The 19537-nt window shown below is 35.2% G+C and overlaps 1 protein-coding gene across 1 annotated transcript in view; it reads right to left on the reverse strand.

Annotated features, from left to right (window-relative positions):
• The window catches only part of CEP128 (centrosomal protein 128), a 141651-nt gene that overhangs the window by 45327 nt on the left and 76787 nt on the right, over positions 1-19537 (reverse strand). The window contains exon 18 of the mRNA XM_009280750.1: positions 298-347. Within this exon, the coding sequence (XP_009279025.1) occupies positions 298-347 (50 nt within the window). The remainder of the gene's footprint in view (positions 1-297; positions 348-19537) is intronic.

Here is a 19537-nt window from a genome sequence, read left to right on the forward strand (position 1 = left end):
ATAACAGAACAACTTCAGTATATAGTGTGACTTAAAAGCAGCATTCTTTTCACTGATGGACTAGATTTATTGACTCATAGAACGCTGACTACTTTAATCTTCTCTAATGTGCAACTTAATTGGTGAGCAGAAACTCAGCAGTGAGTATTACTAGCTATCAAGTCTGCATTTGGCTGCATATATTTCCAAAGCTGAATTTAAGATACAAGGGAGTTCAGAAAATCATAATGTTGTAATACAATTTAGTAATTTTAAGGGTGACAAAAAGTGTAGCTAGTTATTAAACAGAAAGTATACCTGGAGAACTCCAATTTCTTCCTCTCTTCTGAGAGTCTTCTCTAGTAGCTCTGTAAAATGAAAAATGGAACTTGTAAATTTGACTTCCTGTCTCGTGTCCTGACAGAAAAAGTACTGTGTAAAACAGTCAGTGAGTTTTTTGTTTTACACCTTTCACAACATTCCTTTTCGCTGATTAAACTGATTGATGAAATGTGTCAGCGATATGATTGTTTCCAAGCATGGGCTGTTGAGGTGACTGAAAAACAACCACAAGATGACAGCTTAACTGGGGGGGGGAAAAGCATTCAAATTCACAGAAAAACTTGCCTACGCTTAAATCAATAGTTTGGTGTATTTTTAGAATGGAATGAAAAAAAAAATCAGAGAGATTCACACTGAAAATTGACTAAAACAGAAGTAGATCATCAAAGCTATGCAATTATATATGAAAAGTTACTCTAGGTTACTTTTTTAACAACCAAGTAACATCCCCTGGGGAAACGAGTGCAGACAATTTTGACTATTATCACAATAATTACCTTCTCTCACTAAAATGGAACAATTTTGATATCGGAAATAGCCAGTTCACTGTAACAAACGTATCAGAAAAGTTTTTTATAGTCTTTACACCGTAAAATCCTAATATCTTGTATTCATTTGTGTGACAATTATATACATTGGTACATACATGCACATATGCAACATTTCATGTTAGAAATTAATTTCTGTTTGAGTTCTGTGGGATATGTCACGAGTTGCTTTTCTATTTTATTTCACTCACATATTTTTATGATTAAAATTATGGTTCTTATCAATTGCATGATATTTAGAACTCTGGGAAACCTTGAAGTTATATAACCTCATGGAGAACAGGAAAAACAAAAAACATGCTGCAGGCTTATTACTATTTTAACTATCAGAGTTCACTCATGAGTTTTGCATGAGAAGAGCACTGCTTTAACTAAGCTAGAGACTGACTTTGAATCAAGATATGCTCCAGTTTGCTAGCAATTAGGAGAGTTATGAGATTATGAAATTGTCTTGACAAACTCACAGGACTGAATTCTGACTGTTAATTCCCTCAGCATCCAAGTACAAAACAGCTAACTGAAAGTACCTGTGTATACTTCCTTCAGAAATAAAAATTACTGATAAATGCATAGTTCAGTTATTAAAGATTAGCTTCAATGACTTACAATAGAAACTACTTAAAATACTTACTGACATGAATTTGCCTTCTTTCCTTTATTTCGCTAATCTTTTACTTTTCTTTCTCCTTTCTCTCGTTATGAAGCCTCCTTGGGAGCACCCTAACCTCTTACCTCTTTTCTCATAGTTCATTATCCATTTCTGACTGCATGCAGATTATTTGAGACTTATTTTCAGGCACCAGTCCTTTAAAAAGTGATGGAGATAACTTACAAAATTTTAGTTATTTCTTTCACAAGCAGAGAGATTGAGTTGCTGTTCTTTCTCCCTAGCTTCTATGCAGTTTTTTCAAATCCTTTCTTAAAATTAATAAAATGACTGTTTCTTCACTTTCTTTTGGCACATTCATGTTTTTCTGGATTATTCTTTGGTATGCTTTCCAGTACAGTGACTCAACTGCCATATAAATTACTGTAGCTAAATGTACTGCCATCAACATTAGTGCAAGAATTTGGGTTTGGAAAGTGGCTGCCCTGTATGTTTTCTTTGGGTATATTCCAGTGTTGTAACTGAGTTGGTAAAAATTTGTATTGTAATAGTAGCATTTAAAAAAAAAAAAAAAAAAAAAAAAAAAAAAAAAAAAAAAAAAGAGGAGGGAGGAATAAGTCTATGAGAAAGGGATGGGGAATGAAAGATTCTTCCCCATGTTCCATCAGACAAAAAAAAGATTCTTATACTTCACTTTGCTTTATTTTCATTCTAATGCAGTATTTGAGATTCTATTGTATAGACATGATTGTTCTAAGTGAAAAGGATGTTATTACAAGGTTCTTTTCAAAGGCCTTTTATAAATGTAAGGTAAATTGAGCTAATTTCTGCTAACAGTCTCTAGATTTGAAAGTACTGCATCTGAAATTAGGCATATCTAGAGTCCATTTACTTTACTGTACCACTGCCTAAATTGGCTGTCCTGCAGGATGCTTCATAAAACTCTGTCCCCAGAAGGGCAGGTAGGTATTGAAGTGGTGTTATTTAACTGACAATATATACCTACTTTACAGAGTCACCCTTTATGACCGTGTATTTAAGAAGCAAGTTCTGCATTTAAACTGATGATTCCATTTAGTACTCCATCTAGAAGAATAGCATGTTTTCTCCAAAGCTAAAGCAAAAAAGTAAGCATTAAGGCTATACATATTAAACTGCTATACAAAAAGTCCCATAAAAATACAGCATATTGTATCAGTCTTTTAAACGTTGCTATTTATAATGACAGAATAGCTTTGCTTACTTGATCTGAAAAGTTCTGTTTTACAATTTGTAAAACACTTCGCATATTTAAGTTCTTGTTCAAACATGTTTTATATATTCAGCGCCAGAAAATAATGTTACAATAAATTTAAGATAGAGAATGCATTGTGTTTGTAATATAGCAAAGATGGTCACTAGCCCTAGTGGAGGCTCCTTTCTGTCATCCTCTGAGCAGCCTCTGAGCTTCTCTAATTATAACTTTCTTTCCTAAAGGAAGTTGCACAGTGGCATGAGTTTCTACATTTGTGAACAATCCTGCTATGATCATCTTTCAAGGCCTAATGTAACCACAGGGTTCTTGTTTTTTTCAAAGCAATATATCATTATTTTCATGGGGCGCAGAACACATCAATTTATAGATTTTCTAGAAGAATCAGCATTAATAAAAAAGCATTACAAAGGCACCTTCAGGCATTGATGGTTCTTCCCAAAAGATGAATAATACATGGAAAAAGACAGCAGAGAAATTACTTTTAGACATAAAGATATTCATCAACATATTTCCTTTTTTTATTTTTAGCCCAATATGAAGCTCACAATCCTATAATGAGCTAAGCTAAAACTCTTCAAAAAATCAAATATGTTTCAGTTGTTTAATCCCACTCAAAATCAACAGCAAGTTCAGGATATTGTCTGCAAAATTAGGGATCATACTTTTGTGTAGTTTTACAAAAATAATTTATTTACAGTGTTTTTATTTTATTTATCAATCAACTCCAAATCATCTAAGGTTTATATCTCATTTAGCTATGCATCAGTGAACACCAACTGAGTGTCCTTGCAGTTATACCACAGTGGCTTAGATTTATCTGATCAAAATTCCAGGAAATACATAGGTTATGATTTAAAACATTCCATAAGAATCATTATCTTTTGCAGTTTACCTGACACTGAAACAACATACTATGTTGCAAAATAGTGCAAATATTAACCTGGAGATGAAGATTCTGTATTCAATCATAACTCTCAGATAAGTGAGGAAAAAAGGTATGCAGTTATTCAGACAGACTTTTTTCACACACACACACACCAGTTGTCATTTTCACTGCTGGTGAAAAGTATCAGAAAATAAGATTTAGGAGCAGATATTTATTGATTGGAATGAGTAACATACAACTGTACTATCTTATTTATCCTAGCTGATCCATTAATGTGCCAATAACTAACTCTGGAATGTTAAAAAGCAGTTCAACTCCTTTACCTCTGTGCTGGGAGTAACAAAGCTGGGAAACAGGACGTTGACTTTATATTACCTGGAGCAAGCAACTTCCCGAGAATTTGAATTAAAAATCACAGATTTATTTCAGAAAGAATACTGAACAGCATTCATTCATTATTAAGCAGGAACTGGATTTTAAACAATGCATGACCTCCCATTTTAAGAAACTGAAGATAGTGATAGACCACATTCTGCTTCACATTCTCTGTGAAGACTGAAGCGCCAGAGAAAAGTCAACAAATCGGATCAATACTAGATTTGTACGTTAACCACTATGAATTTCAATTTGGTACCTGCTAATTCACAACTTGTTCTAGCAAAGGGGAACGCAGAAATACAGAACTGTACACAAAATCTGTTCTTATAGTCACAGATATCTAGTCATATAGTCAAAAACCCTAAAATGTGATCCAGATTACTCTGAAGTTGACATTTGCGCTTCAGTTCTGCATACATAGCTAATATGCTGTAAACTATCCAAGATATCTGCAAGCTGCCGGCAGGTCTGACTCAAGACTCTCACCCCTCTGGAGCAGCTGCAGATCACACAGGAAACTATATAGCAACTCATATAGCACACAAAATACTGCTACTATGTGGCATTAAAACAAGAAATCCAGGTTATTACCAGAAAAGAATGGCAGTTTGGAGAAAAGTGTCAATATATTTTTTGCTTCATCAAGCTAAGAACAGTTCTTCCCTAAAACACAAGTCAGGGCTTTCAGTTATACATTAGTAAAACTATTTTTGATTTCCCAAAGTTTGCAACCCTAGAAATTTAGGTTTTATGTTACACAAGTGTATGGCAAACTCTTGGGAAATCACTTAATTAGACATCCTGATCATTCTATCTTTCAATTTGCTTTGATCAAAAACGGCAGTGTATTTATTTCAAGTCTTTCCTATCATTCTCACTTCAAATACACATCCCATGACTTTCAATCATCATTTGGATATGTTTCCCACAAAGCTGCTGAACAGATACTGCAGCATTCCTGTAGATGCCGAAGGCAGCCAAGCAGGTTTCCATCAAGTCTGAAGGAATTTTCAGGCAGCTGAATAAACCAGTTTCTCTCAGCTAGAAATTACTTATCTTGCACATGCCTACCCAGCAAAGTTTAATCACATATGATACCACTTACAAGTTTTACCCTTCACACAACGAATCTGACATGAAGGCCCTTTTTTGGGGGGTGAATTAAGCTGTTTCTAACTGAACCAGTTTAAGCAAAATGTTTCAGAATAGATATATTCATGGCTGGAAGAGACAGAACAACTGCAATTTCTCCCTGTACCTGCGTTAGTATGATGCTGGTGAATGGCCTCAGAGTACCGTGACAACAGTCATGGTCCAGAAACACTCAATACTAAAAGATGTTTCTGTGAGGCTGGACCTTCGTACAGTCAGGCCAGACACCACAAATCACCCCTAGCACTAAAACAACTGAGATGTAAAACAGTACCGGGACTCGCTTCAAACTACTCTAATTGAAACAGCACTTGCCATGCATGTAAGCCATTAAGAGAATTTCTACATAAACATGTTGTTATTTTAAAAGAGCTCTAGAGAAATAGGTATTTCTTCGAACTTTAGTTTTTCCTAGTGTAGAACAAGGCCCATAAATTATGAGCATTTCAGAATGTGTTTATGTAATCCCCAAACAAGATTTAAAAAAATAAATAAATCTCTGAAGTCAAAGATGATACTGTTTGACTTGAATACAACATACAGTATCTCTAAGATACAGAATATTTCTATCCTGCTAGTTTCATATTTACAGTGTTTTTATTTTATTTATCAATCAACTCCAAATCATCTAAGGTTTATATCTCATTTAGCTATGCATCAGTGAACACCAACTGAGTGTCCTTGCAGTTATACCACAGTGGCTTAGATTTATCTGATCAAAATTCCAGGAAATACATAGGTTATGATTTAAAACATTCCATAAGAATCATTATCTTTTGCAGTTTACCTGACACTGAAACAACATACTATGTTGCAAAATAGTGCAAATATTAACCTGGAGATGAAGATTCTGTATTCAATCATAACTCTCAGATAAGTGAGGAAAAAAGGTATGCAGTTATTCAGACAGACTTTTTTCACACACACACACCAGTTGTCATTTTCACTGCTGGTGAAAAGTATCAGAAAATAAGATTTAGGAGCAGATATTTATTGATTGGAATGAGTAACATACAACTGTACTATCTTATTTATCCTAGCTGATCCATTAATGTGCCAATAACTAACTCTGGAATGTTAAAAAGCAGTTCAACTCCTTTACCTCTGTGCTGGGAGTAACAAAGCTGGGAAACAGGACGTTGACTTTATATTACCTGGAGCAAGCAACTTCCCGAGAATTTGAATTAAAAATCACAGATTTATTTCAGAAAGAATACTGAACAGCATTCATTCATTATTAAGCAGGAACTGGATTTTAAACAATGCATGACCTCCCATTTTAAGAAACTGAAGATAGTGATAGACCACATTCTGCTTCACATTCTCTGTGAAGACTGAAGCGCCAGAGAAAAGTCAACAAATCGGATCAATACTAGATTTGTACGTTAACCACTATGAATTTCAATTTGGTACCTGCTAATTCACAACTTGTTCTAGCAAAGGGGAACGCAGAAATACAGAACTGTACACAAAATCTGTTCTTATAGTCACAGATATCTAGTCATATAGTCAAAAACCCTAAAATGTGATCCAGATTACTCTGAAGTTGACATTTGCGCTTCAGTTCTGCATACATAGCTAATATGCTGTAAACTATCCAAGATATCTGCAAGCTGCCGGCAGGTCTGACTCAAGACTCTCACCCCTCTGGAGCAGCTGCAGATCACACAGGAAACTATATAGCAACTCATATAGCACACAAAATACTGCTACTATGTGGCATTAAAACAAGAAATCCAGGTTATTACCAGAAAAGAATGGCAGTTTGGAGAAAAGTGTCAATATATTTTTTGCTTCATCAAGCTAAGAACAGTTCTTCCCTAAAACACAAGTCAGGGCTTTCAGTTATACATTAGTAAAACTATTTTTGATTTCCCAAAGTTTGCAACCCTAGAAATTTAGGTTTTATGTTACACAAGTGTATGGCAAACTCTTGGGAAATCACTTAATTAGACATCCTGATCATTCTATCTTTCAATTTGCTTTGATCAAAAACGGCAGTGTATTTATTTCAAGTCTTTCCTATCATTCTCACTTCAAATACACATCCCATGACTTTCAATCATCATTTGGATATGTTTCCCACAAAGCTGCTGAACAGATACTGCAGCATTCCTGTAGATGCCGAAGGCAGCCAAGCAGGTTTCCATCAAGTCTGAAGGAATTTTCAGGCAGCTGAATAAACCAGTTTCTCTCAGCTAGAAATTACTTATCTTGCACATGCCTACCCAGCAAAGTTTAATCACATATGATACCACTTACAAGTTTTACCCTTCACACAACGAATCTGACATGAAGGCCCTTTTTTGGGGGGTGAATTAAGCTGTTTCTAACTGAACCAGTTTAAGCAAAATGTTTCAGAATAGATATATTCATGGCTGGAAGAGACAGAACAACTGCAATTTCTCCCTGTACCTGCGTTAGTATGATGCTGGTGAATGGCCTCAGAGTACCGTGACAACAGTCATGGTCCAGAAACACTCAATACTAAAAGATGTTTCTGTGAGGCTGGACCTTCGTACAGTCAGGCCAGACACCACAAATCACCCCTAGCACTAAAACAACTGAGATGTAAAACAGTACCGGGACTCGCTTCAAACTACTCTAATTGAAACAGCACTTGCCATGCATGTAAGCCATTAAGAGAATTTCTACATAAACATGTTGTTATTTTAAAAGAGCTCTAGAGAAATAGGTATTTCTTCGAACTTTAGTTTTTCCTAGTGTAGAACAAGGCCCATAAATTATGAGCATTTCAGAATGTGTTTATGTAATCCCCAAACAAGATTTAAAAAAATAAATAAATCTCTGAAGTCAAAGATGATACTGTTTGACTTGAATACAACATACAGTATCTCTAAGATACAGAATATTTCTATCCTGCTAGTTTCATCCCCACCACACTCACAGGTTTAGTGAATGCAGATAAACCAGGGAGAAAGCTCAAAATTTATTTTTTTTGGAATTGTATTCAGATGGTTAATAGTTTTCACAACCAAACTCAATGGTCACTGCATTTTTTTTTTTTTAGTTGTAGCTTCTGCTAAACATACAAAAAGTCTCAAGTGATTTTTAATACTCATTAGAGCTTTCTAGTCCATTAGCAAACTGTTATATTAATATTGAGCACATTCCACTCTCTTTAAAGATTATAATTCAGTTACCACCACTGCAATCAATGCAGTGCTCATCACCACCAAGAATGAAACAGCTGTTTACCTGTGTCTAAATCAATAGTTTTCTCATCCACATGTAAAAAGGCCTCCAAACTCAAAGGAATACCATTTAAAAAAAAAGGGATTCCCTTTTGCCATATTCTTTGCCTTTATAAATTCTAGCAATTAGCTACTGTAGTCTTTAGTAAGTAACATAGTCAATATTTCAAAAGGATATACTTTACACAAAACTTTGAAGTTTTTTTAACAAATTCATTCTTTTGATACCTTTTAGGTATACACTTTTATTTCTGCTGTGGAACTTCAAAGGAGATTCTTAAACCTACAGTGGTGCGTTTGTTTGCATTAACCTGAAACAGCACCCACAATCATAACAGGGAATAGAAAAAAAGGCATCTGAAGCTAAGAGAGAAGGAAACAGTTCACTGTTCAGATTCCCTAAGAGACTTATTGCTATGCAGGAAACAGAACATACCGTGTTTTCTTTCTATTCCCTGGGGCTTAAGAAGGTTTGATATTTTTTCACACAACTTTTAAATGTTTGCATCTCCAGTGCTGGCCTGGTCTATATTTCCTTATTTGCAAAGAAGCTAATCGCCTTTGGGAAAAGAAAAGGATAACATACGGAAAGGAAATGTAATCATTTGGGGGGTGTGAGGGACAACAAAGAAGTGCAATTTAAGATTCTCAGATAACTTTCTATTCAAGTCATACTCGTGCTCATGACTTTTATGAGACTTTTAGGGATTAGTGGTATCTTACTGGGTCAGGCTAAAACCATGCAGCCTACAGCCCACTTCAGACAGTAAGCACAAGTGGATATTAAGACAGGAGGATAAAAAAAGGTAGTGTTATTTACTCTAATGGCAGCTTCCAGCAATGAGCAGCTGAGAGAATTCCTAAGAAAAAGGACTGCATCCGGATCATCCACGATCTATCTGAACTTGACTATTTCTTCACTGAACCTATTTGGTTTTTTGGATGCCAGAACATTTTGCAACAATAAGTTTCTGTAATTGAAGCATGTACTGTGTAAAAAAAATGCTTCCTTTTGTTTTAAACGATGTCTGGACTGTCAGAGACTTCTTTACACGTATAAATCTTGCTTCTATTTTACTTCCTTCAATAATTCTTCCTTATGTTTCACACCGTTATTTCTCTTTATTTCCTTTTCACTTTGATTCGTATTTGATGCAGATACTCAAAAGTTAATTATCTCCCACACTTCATTTAGAAAACCTCTTCCAACTTTTCATTTGTCTCAAGCTGTCCTTAATTCTCCTCATCAGTTCTATAACCCCTCTGTACCTGCCATTACCTGCACTATTACAGTGTCTGCCTTACACCGAATTCAAAAGTACAAGAGTGGATACATGTCTATTTCACATACACAGTTTAAGTACACAAGATACTAGGCCAAGGTCCTATAACCCCTTCTACAGTCCAAATATACTTGCGTTGGAATAGTTTGTTTGAATATGAGATTAAATACATTCAGAAAACTATACTGCAAGATTACCAAAGAAAGAATTATAGGTTCCAATGTGCTGCTTACACATTTTTAAAAGAGGCCTTTATCAAAAGAATGAGATTTTTTTTTCTAATGCTTACATAAGACTTTTTAGTTCTATTCCTGGCTCTGCCACTCGTGTTAGTATCTTCCTGGGAAATTTTCTGTGCTTCATTTAAAAATGGCTAAAGAAAATATTTCCCTATCTTCAGAGAGCTGATGTGAGGCTTAAAGTAAAATGCACTGAAATCCACGCAAAAGATATTCTTATGAATGCAAAAGGTGATAACAGCACAAAATTTCATTATGTCTTAGCAATTGCCTAACTTATTAGCTGGGAGAGAGATGTTAAACTATGTCTACCATATTTATTTTGGACCACATTGATTCTCAACTGAAAACTACTGTAGGAGGAAAGGAGGGTTGTGAATACATACATAGTTAACATATCTTGAAGAACAGCTATAAGAAATCAATCCATCATTTTCCTTTGAATGACTCTGTGTACCAGCAGACATGCTGTAGAAGATTCCAAACAGCTCCTAAGGGACCATAGGGTTTCTAGTTAAATAATGACTGAAGAACAACTTCCCAAAGATCACTTCCTAGATGCTTTAGTAAGTTTCAGTAAGAAACACTTAGTGACATAAAAATATCAGAAGGCTAACCTTGAAGTGATAAAATAAAAACGTTGTCTTATTCTGAATCAAATATGGTTCCATTATGAAAACGTGATCAAGGCACAGAATAACGGTCGTCTTCTAGCTCAGTGGGGTTGCACTCCCAAAGGTGTGTGTATTTATTTATTATCAAGATATATGTATATTTATTATGTGTATTATTAATAAATATACATATGTTAGTGGTGCATGCTCAAAAATTTTTTACCGATAGGGGTGTGCGATCAAAAAAGTTTGGAAACTAGTGCTCTATATTAAGAGCCACAGAACAATCTCACTTCTGGAGTGAGTGGACTATGGCTGACAGTCAGAACTCAGAATTTGAATTTTCTCAATACAGGCATTCAGTTTTCTTAAATCTGAAATGTTTTCTTGCCCTCTGTTACTCCAGAATTCTTTCTCCTTTTATGTGAAGCTGCATACTTCATGGCACATGAATTGAGAGAATAAAAACAAAGTTCAAGTAAAAGCAAGGTCTAATGAGAAGGATGTCTCTAAGAAGACAAGCAGGGTGGGAAGAATGAGGAAGAGGAGAAAGGGCTAGATGAATTTACAGTAGAGGGACAGAACAAGTACATGTGGCATATTATTCAAAGACAGGCTCTCCTAGCAGCAGTGGATCATATCTAGAGACCTTACTGTGGTTCTTGAGTCACTAGTGATGCATACCAACTAATCTTTATGAGGAGTGCCAAACACATCTTTGTATCTGGAAGAGGAACTGTCCGTATGGCAATGCAAATCTTTATGGAGATTTGTCATCTAGAGCTATGAATGTCTTCTCTAAACAGCTGCCACTATTATCAATTCAGAGGTGGTGTCCCAGGTATTGTTTGTTCTCTGAAGTAGTGTCCAAATAAGTAAGCTGAATTCCAGCAAGAACAGAATCAAGGGTCTCCTCTAGAATCTAGCGAGATGGTATGTCAAAATCAACACAGCTGGGACAGCAGCATATAGCTATTAACTCACAGAAGCACTGAGAAATTGGCAAGCCACAACTGCAGAGCTATAGAAAATCTTCTGTTTGCAAAACATTATTTGCTCAACTCTTCCCTAGAGAGATGTAAAAGCATATAAAGTCAGACCACCTGTATTTCAGTTTTTGGCAGCCTCATTAATCAACCAACTTGTCTTGATCCAAAGCAGCCACTTTTCCTCGGCAGGAAGTATTACATCTCCTATGTGAGAGAGTGTCCTTGCACTATGGACTTTAATCTGCCTCATCTGCTGTAGGATGGCACCACCATAGCTTTTCTTATTTAAAGCCTTCACTAAACCAGGATTCTACTGACAGAGAAAACCGCTATGGGCTAAAGTTCTCTTTATGCCTCTATTTAATGATTTCTTAAAATTTTATTTTAATATATATATATTTCACAATAAATAAATAATTTAAACAGAAAGAAGAACTTTCCTGTCTGAAAACAAGAACTACAGATGTCAATAATGGTACAATGAAAAAAAAACCTGAACAAAAACATGGAAAATTGATCCAGTAAAGCAAAAGTTTATCTGAAAGGCATGGCTTCTGCCATGAAAATTAAAATGGGACACACCAGATACCAAGAATGCAGTTGCCAAAATTTAATTTTTTTCAATTAATTTTAATTAATGTCTTGGTTGGCTTTTTTGAAAAAAGTTTGGAGTTTCAGGGTTCTGTCATTTCCTGATTACAATTTAAATATCTACTTATAAAAACTACGTCCATAAATCTACAATAACCAGAAGGTTGCTGTGAAGATTAAAAACAAGTCAAACAGACATTGGTTGAATCTATCCTCAAATCAATGATTTAAGCAATACAAAAAACGCCTAATAATTGCAAGCCACTCCCATCTTGTAACATTCTTTATGTCCTGTGTAAAATTATATCTGCCAACAGTCATCATAGCAAACTTAAAGATGCCAGTGATTAAACAAACCAGAAGGCAAAAGTGTCAATATTGCATTTTTTTCCATTTAACATGCTCAAGTTAAGGATGAAAAACTGATAGAATATAGCAGGAGAAACCAGCGTTGTTACTGCCTATGCCCTCCTCTTATGAGAGCTAAGGAACATTGTCTCGTAACTGCACTTCAACACTTCCGATCAACACAAAATCCAAACCTCAAACAATAACAACTGTGAAATTCTTCCAGTTAGTGTAGCTTCTGAGCTGTCTTCTACTTGCAGGTAAAAAGACAGAAATTTTTTTAAGTGCAAGATGAACTTTCTTCATGGCAAACAAAATTCTTAGTGCCATTAAATGCAGTAATGAAAATACTATTTGAATTTCAGTACCAGAGAAAGGAGTTTCAAACTTCGTCTTGCTTATTATCAAAGATACATATCCCAGAGAGAACTCATTAACACACATACACTTGGTATTTGAAAAGAAACACTTGATTTGGAGTATGTTGCAATGCTTTTCTTTTGGCTACTATTTACTGAAATATCTATCAAAATATAAAGACTCCAACTCTTCTTTTATACTATCCTTAGATTGGTGCTGCTTGACTACAATCGCAGAAGTCTCTTTTCAGTTACAACTATGCATAGTTTCTTATGAGGAAAAAATAAGATTAAAAACCGTAAAAATAAAGGTAAGTGAGGAGATCATTGAGACCCACTGCATTTAGAAATTATTTTGACACTCAAGAAACTCAAAGAAAACACAAGTCACAATTAAAATGTTGATGTGAATGGGAAACAACCCGCTTCACTGGCTTTTTACAACCATCTACTTAGTTGCAGTTAGCAACTGAAATACACAAATAAGTCATTGGCTGGAGTAATTGAAGAAAAGGCCAACTAGAACACATTGTGCTAAAAGAGAGCCCTTTGACACTGGTCTACCAGGTTTACTGTATAGGAGAGAAGACTAGTAACTTGCAACAGTAACCGGTCATTTTGGGTTCTGTGGCTTTTTCAACTTTTTTTAAAGATAATATTTTTTGGGGTCAGCACACATTTGCTTCTTGTAAGTCTGATCTCATTCATGCTTTCTGTCCCCGCAAAGGTTTAAAAAGGACATTTTCATTGTTTCAAAAGTGTGCTAGCTGAAGATGCTGTAAATCCAGTTAGCAAATAGTTGTTAGAAACCATATTGGCATCATCTCTAAAATAGTCTGATAAGTAACTGCTTTTTCTTCTACAAGTTTGACAGCATGTGAGAAGCATAATCTCCCCTAGATGAAAAATATCAATCAAGATAAATGACAGCACTTCTAAGAAAGTCCGTATCTTATACTTGGGTTTGGTACTATCTTGAAGAGCATCAATCACAATGATTTCAAGCTTCTCTTTGTGTAGGTGTAGCCACTCTTTTTTTAAATAATCAGAGTTTGTACAGAATTCTATCATCTGTGACAGGGTAAATATGATCTTCCATACACCTCATAAAGGTCCCGACCAAGGGATGTGAATAAACGTACGTTAAGTTTTTGCCTTTCCATTCAGCAACCTGTTGTTGACCCATGAATCACTCAATTGTAAGTGGGTGCAGATACCATTTCCTTGCTGAATTACTGCCACTAAGCATTTTGTGAAGATTATCAATGCTTCTAAGGCCTTAAATGCCAGTGTTTCAATAATGACTCGATTCTACTATGAGACATAACTGTTATCATGTATATAGGCGTTGATTACTCATGCAGCAGTGACATTGCCAACCAGTGCCGGAATGCAGGCAAAAATGTTCCTATTACAAATAAATCTTGAGAACAGATTTTTTTTTTTTTTTTTTTTTAGAAAAATCTAACCTACAATGCTAGTGAATAAACACTTCAAATTTTACAAGAGGCTGGGAAGCCAGCAAACTTTTACACTAACAGTCTAATAGTACATTTATACTACAGTGAAGTTCTTTACTTAAAGTAGTTAGCTTTAAATAAGCTAGCTTGGGTATTAATGACTGTAATTACTCCTGCTTCATGTCCCACAGAAGCTAGTGCAACCCCAGCTGAAATGGTGCTAGCACTAAGTGCTCCAGTTCCACCAGATGTGGTCAGATCACATCACTGCATTTGCAGATTGCATTTGCAGATTGCCTTTGGTGAAAGGCATGGAAGTCCCTTTGCTCCCTGCTTCTGGTTGTGCATTGCTCTTGCTTACTTTGTCCTGGCAAAAATGTTGGACTTGGACCTCCACAAGGGTCAATTTAGTTCATTACAATGAGAACAGAGTATACTGGCAAAACCCACAAATAGTCCTATGGGGCTAACAGTGAGTAAGATATGGTTATAGAAGGGTCCAATGAGGAGCAGACATGAAACAAGGGAAGGAGCAAGTAGCACAGATGGGAGTGAGTGAAATAGAAGCAAGAATTTAGCCTTTTGTCTGCAGTGACATTAAGTGGCTCCACTGAATGGGAAACTGCAGTCTGACCCACTAACTCATGATTATTTTGGACTTGTGTGAGAGCTGTAATCACACCTCTGTCTGTAGCACAGATCTACCCAAGCTAACTGACCAATGGCTTTTACTCCCATAGTTTTGATTAGAAACCCTATTAGATAACCTGGAAAGAAAAAGAAAATCAGCATTATATAAAACAAAATATAGTAAGAAATGTTCTCAAAGTGACATCTTCACAACAGTTGACATTTTAAATTGAAAATACAGTTGAACATTCTGTTTTGTCACCGCATACAATATATAATTGTTATGATTCTCTTCTGAATGGAGAAACATTTCCTTTCTGATGATGAATAAAGTCTTCCAGTACACAGAAAGAAATTGAAACTTAATTTGTTTTCATTCACCAAGTGCAAGCTTGAAAAAATAATTTGTCATTTCTTGTTTTAGAAAATTATGTTGATATGTTTATGGGCATAGCAGCTACATAAAAATTATGGTATGGCATATATAAATGACAAAACAGGAAATTGAATGCCACTTTCTTCAGTGAGTTCTGTCTTAATATCCTAGGCTTTTCTTTTTTTGATGTTTATCATCGCAACCATATTTATGCATATCAGCAAATTTCCTTTTGGCTACATCTGAAAGGCAACTGCATATCTTAATGCAAAAATACACAGAACTGATCTTGGACCTAACAGATAAGGAAGGGTCAAAGATTAAGGATATCAAGTTTCATGAAGCAGCTAGTACAACTCATTTGAATTGAAGTAACTGGGCAAACCGAAGGAGGCCATCAGCTGCAAAACAGAAAGCTTTTCTAGCCGAGGACACTTGCTACTTGAGAGGAGTAATTCTTTGGAGCTTAAGAAGTATATTTCCTAAATGGGCTCTTTGAAGATCAGAGCTAAACAATCCATTTGCAACGTTCACAGCAAAGGACAGCAGATAACATAGGAAGCTGAAAGACACTGGTCCTGAAATGAAGTTTCCTTACCAATCTCTGAAAAAAGGGATCTTTTAGCAGCTTGGGCATTTTAATAAACTGTCAGAAGAGTAAAGCACACAAAAAAGTTATAGCTCTGTGGGATTCAGTCCTTGATAAATGCTGTAAGAAAGCTTTTAATTCTACTAGGTGGCCCTATGTATCGCTAAGACCCAACAGCTTCTAAGAAAACATTTACTTCAACCAAGCATACACACAGAAAGAGGTCAGTGTGTCTTGTTGCAAAACAGAGAACTTCCCAAATTTACAGAAGTTCCTTCTTTGTAATTAGGCAGGTGTTAGAAACCACAATATAATGCAACTAGCAATTATACACCTTATCTCCCCACACGTGCTTTAGAGGAAGATGCAAGAAAGTGTAGGCCGGCAATTATGAAGAAAGCCATAATAGTAATGCTTATTCCTAGTTTTCTCAGCTGTAGTTAAGGCTTTGAGTTTCTTCCTTGGTGGGACAATCCTGTTGTACTGTCCCATGGTAACTGATGATACACAAGTGAGACTTACAAACCCAGCCAGTAACCATTTTCACTTTCAGTGACTGGCAACATTTCACTTAATATCTAAAACCCTATTTTGAAAATTCTAATATCTAAATGCAATAGCTTATTCCCTCCATGTAGCCATGTGCAAAAATCTACAGTATAACAATTCTAGGAAATTTTTCAGAGAAAAACATTTAATACATATATTTGAGGAAAAACTCTCCTATACTTTGAAAGAGAAAAGAATATTAAGAGAATGATATTGAACAGTTAAGTTAGCCATTGCTTCTCATGCAGAAGGAATATATACATAAATTGATCTTTTTTGCCAATTTAACAAACTGAATAGCAACACCAGAGCTTTGTTTTTCTCTTGTGCAGTAGAGTATATGCCATTTTCAATTGACACTTGACTTTATTTCTGATCAATCTAATTCCTAGAGACTGATCACAACAAAACCAAATTTACACTGCTGTTGTCACTGAGTGAAATGGTAAGAGGGTATTAGTCTCAGAATGGAGATTACATGGACAAATGAATATCCAGTACGAGCAGTGTAATAAACGTATTATAAAATGTTTTGTTACACACAGACATTGTAAATCTTATTACAAGGTTGACAAGAGCTGCTAATGAGTTATGTTTATTATAGAATTGCTTAGCCCATTCTCCCAATATTACATAATTTCTACAGGTAGAGACATTCAATTAACATTTAGCAAAGTAGCAGCAAAATGACTCTGTCAGAATCCCATAAAAATGCCACCGTAAATGGGAGAACACATTGTATATCCTACACACCTAATTCTTCTACCTATTTACATCATAGTTGCATGTCTGTTTAGTCTCAACAAAATGCTAGGAATGAACTGAAGTTTGCAAAGTTGATAAAATGTTTGAGATTATTTTTATGATAAATGCCTCTTGTAGCACACTTTATAAAGTATATTGACAAACAGAAACCTACAAAGTGCTTTTAATAGCTGGGGCATCATCGCCTAGGTTAGGAATGAATTCTCAGTGTCAGGAACAGAGAGGTACGAAGCAAATAGCAAACGTGCTTCACTGGATATGCCCCTGAAGGGTATAACTGTTCTGAGACACAGGTTAAAATGTGCATTGATCTGCTCATTCCTCTTGAGAACTCTCTACAGAAAACTATTCTCTCAGAATGCACACTCAGTGTTGAAAATGTATATTATTTAAGATTTTTATATCCCTTAGCAATCTTAATAAATGGCTAAATTTCTCTTTCCTTGTGTTTTTATGTTGCATAACACAAAACACAATAACAGCAAATTAAAGCTCCTGAGCCTGAAAGTAAAGGTTTAAGCCCTAGCTCTAAAATAATGTTTTGTACTGTGAAAATATGGTTCTAAACTTTTTTCAGAAAACAAGAAAATAACCAAAATGAAAAGTTGGTTTTGCTTTTCAGAAACTGTTTTATGCCTCTTACCCAAAAGTTTGTATCCTTTTCTGTGGATTCTATAATTTTTTCCCCTTAGTCTAGTTCACTTTGCTGCAACATTACATTTTTGCTGCCAGCATATTTATTTCAAAAGGTCTTTTAGTCAACATAAGGACCAGATTTTTTTTTTCTGTATGACAATCTACAGAATTAACAACGAAAATATGATATAAATCATAGACAACTTTCATGCTAGGTTTCTCTGACTATATCAAGCTTTCTGACAGCATCTTTTCCAGCCCTATTCTTTACGCATAGTATAATCTCACAGTGCAACACACAACTGTGCTTCTCCTATACACATTTGATCTTCAAAGTTCATTTCTCCTAAAGGACTAAACTTTATCAATTATTGAGATTTTTTCCCATTGAATAAGAACAACTGTGTATCTTGTAAATGTCTGTCCTGCTGCTGTCTTGATGTGTATTTTATATACTAGCAAACTGGTATACTTAGGCTGAAGGACAACAGTATTAGAACTTCTCCTGGAATAAACTGTTTCTGTTGGATCTTGTTTGCTCTGCTGAGACAATGCAAAGTCTTTAAAACAATTTACTTAATTCAAGAAAACAGAGTTGACTCTTATAGGCCCCAGATTAAGAGCAAGGCTCAGGAAAAAGAATGTCAGATGTGCAACTTGCAGCCAGTCTACACATGCATTACATCAGAAGACGCAACAAAGTTTAAGGTACAAGAGACCTGACACTGCTTTGTCTTGACCTGGAGACATAAAATTGCGCAGTCATATTGGTGATTCAGATGCAAGAAAAATCTACACAGCTTCTGATGACCACACACTTCTTGTACAGCTCTGTAAAAATGCCCTGATTACAACTGGTATCTATATCAGTGAACCGACACTATGATTACCGACATTTCTTCCAAACCCAGATGCAGCATGAGTGGTTCCTGGATCTGTCCAATACTGTAATGGTACTACTCATGTAAGTTAGATTATTACAAGATAGCAAATCATCATCAATGTGCAGTATTTAATTCCTAATCAACAAAAAGAAATTAATTTCAAAAACTATACAAGATGAGTAGCAACAAATAAAATGCTCAGATTAAATCATACTTATTCTGTAGAGTACCATTTAAGGAAATAAGAAATTTAACTTTGAACTAAAAATATTTTACATGAACTCCCATTCTTATGATAATAACAGGTTAGCACATGAAAAATGTATAAATGTATAGCTGAATGACCTGTATAGTATACCATTGATTCTCAGTAACAGTAAGGATGAAAATTTTCATAATTTAGTAGTAATAATACTGTTTTTATTGTAAATAATTCTTTGGAAATCAAAATTTCCTTCCATATAACAAGCATAATCTGTCGATTACAGCAAGACTGCAAAATAATAATCTTTATTTAATCAAGCTATTTTAGAAATTGGAATCTGAAGTGTTTTAAGACCAGATCAAAATAGGAGTTCCAGTTGCCGTGTATGGTAAACGCATTAGATTTCAAAATACAGTCATTTTTAAAACAGCCAAAAAAGAAATCTCACGAGGCTTCCAGTTTTTATTGTCCTCACAATGAAATCTTCCATGATGTCAGAAGTCAGCCTAGAGATGTTATGCTATATACATACTGTATATAAAATACATGTATCAGGAAGGATAGAATATTTTGATCTTTTCAAATTTGAAATATTTTTGCAATAAGTTAGGAACATTCCAACCTTAAAGGTCAGATCTTAATCCTACTCTGTTGCTTG

This window comes from Aptenodytes forsteri, unplaced genomic scaffold (assembly GCF_000699145.1).
Source record: "Aptenodytes forsteri isolate BGI_AS27 unplaced genomic scaffold, ASM69914v1 Scaffold193, whole genome shotgun sequence".
NCBI classification, from domain to species: domain Eukaryota; kingdom Metazoa; phylum Chordata; class Aves; order Sphenisciformes; family Spheniscidae; genus Aptenodytes; species Aptenodytes forsteri.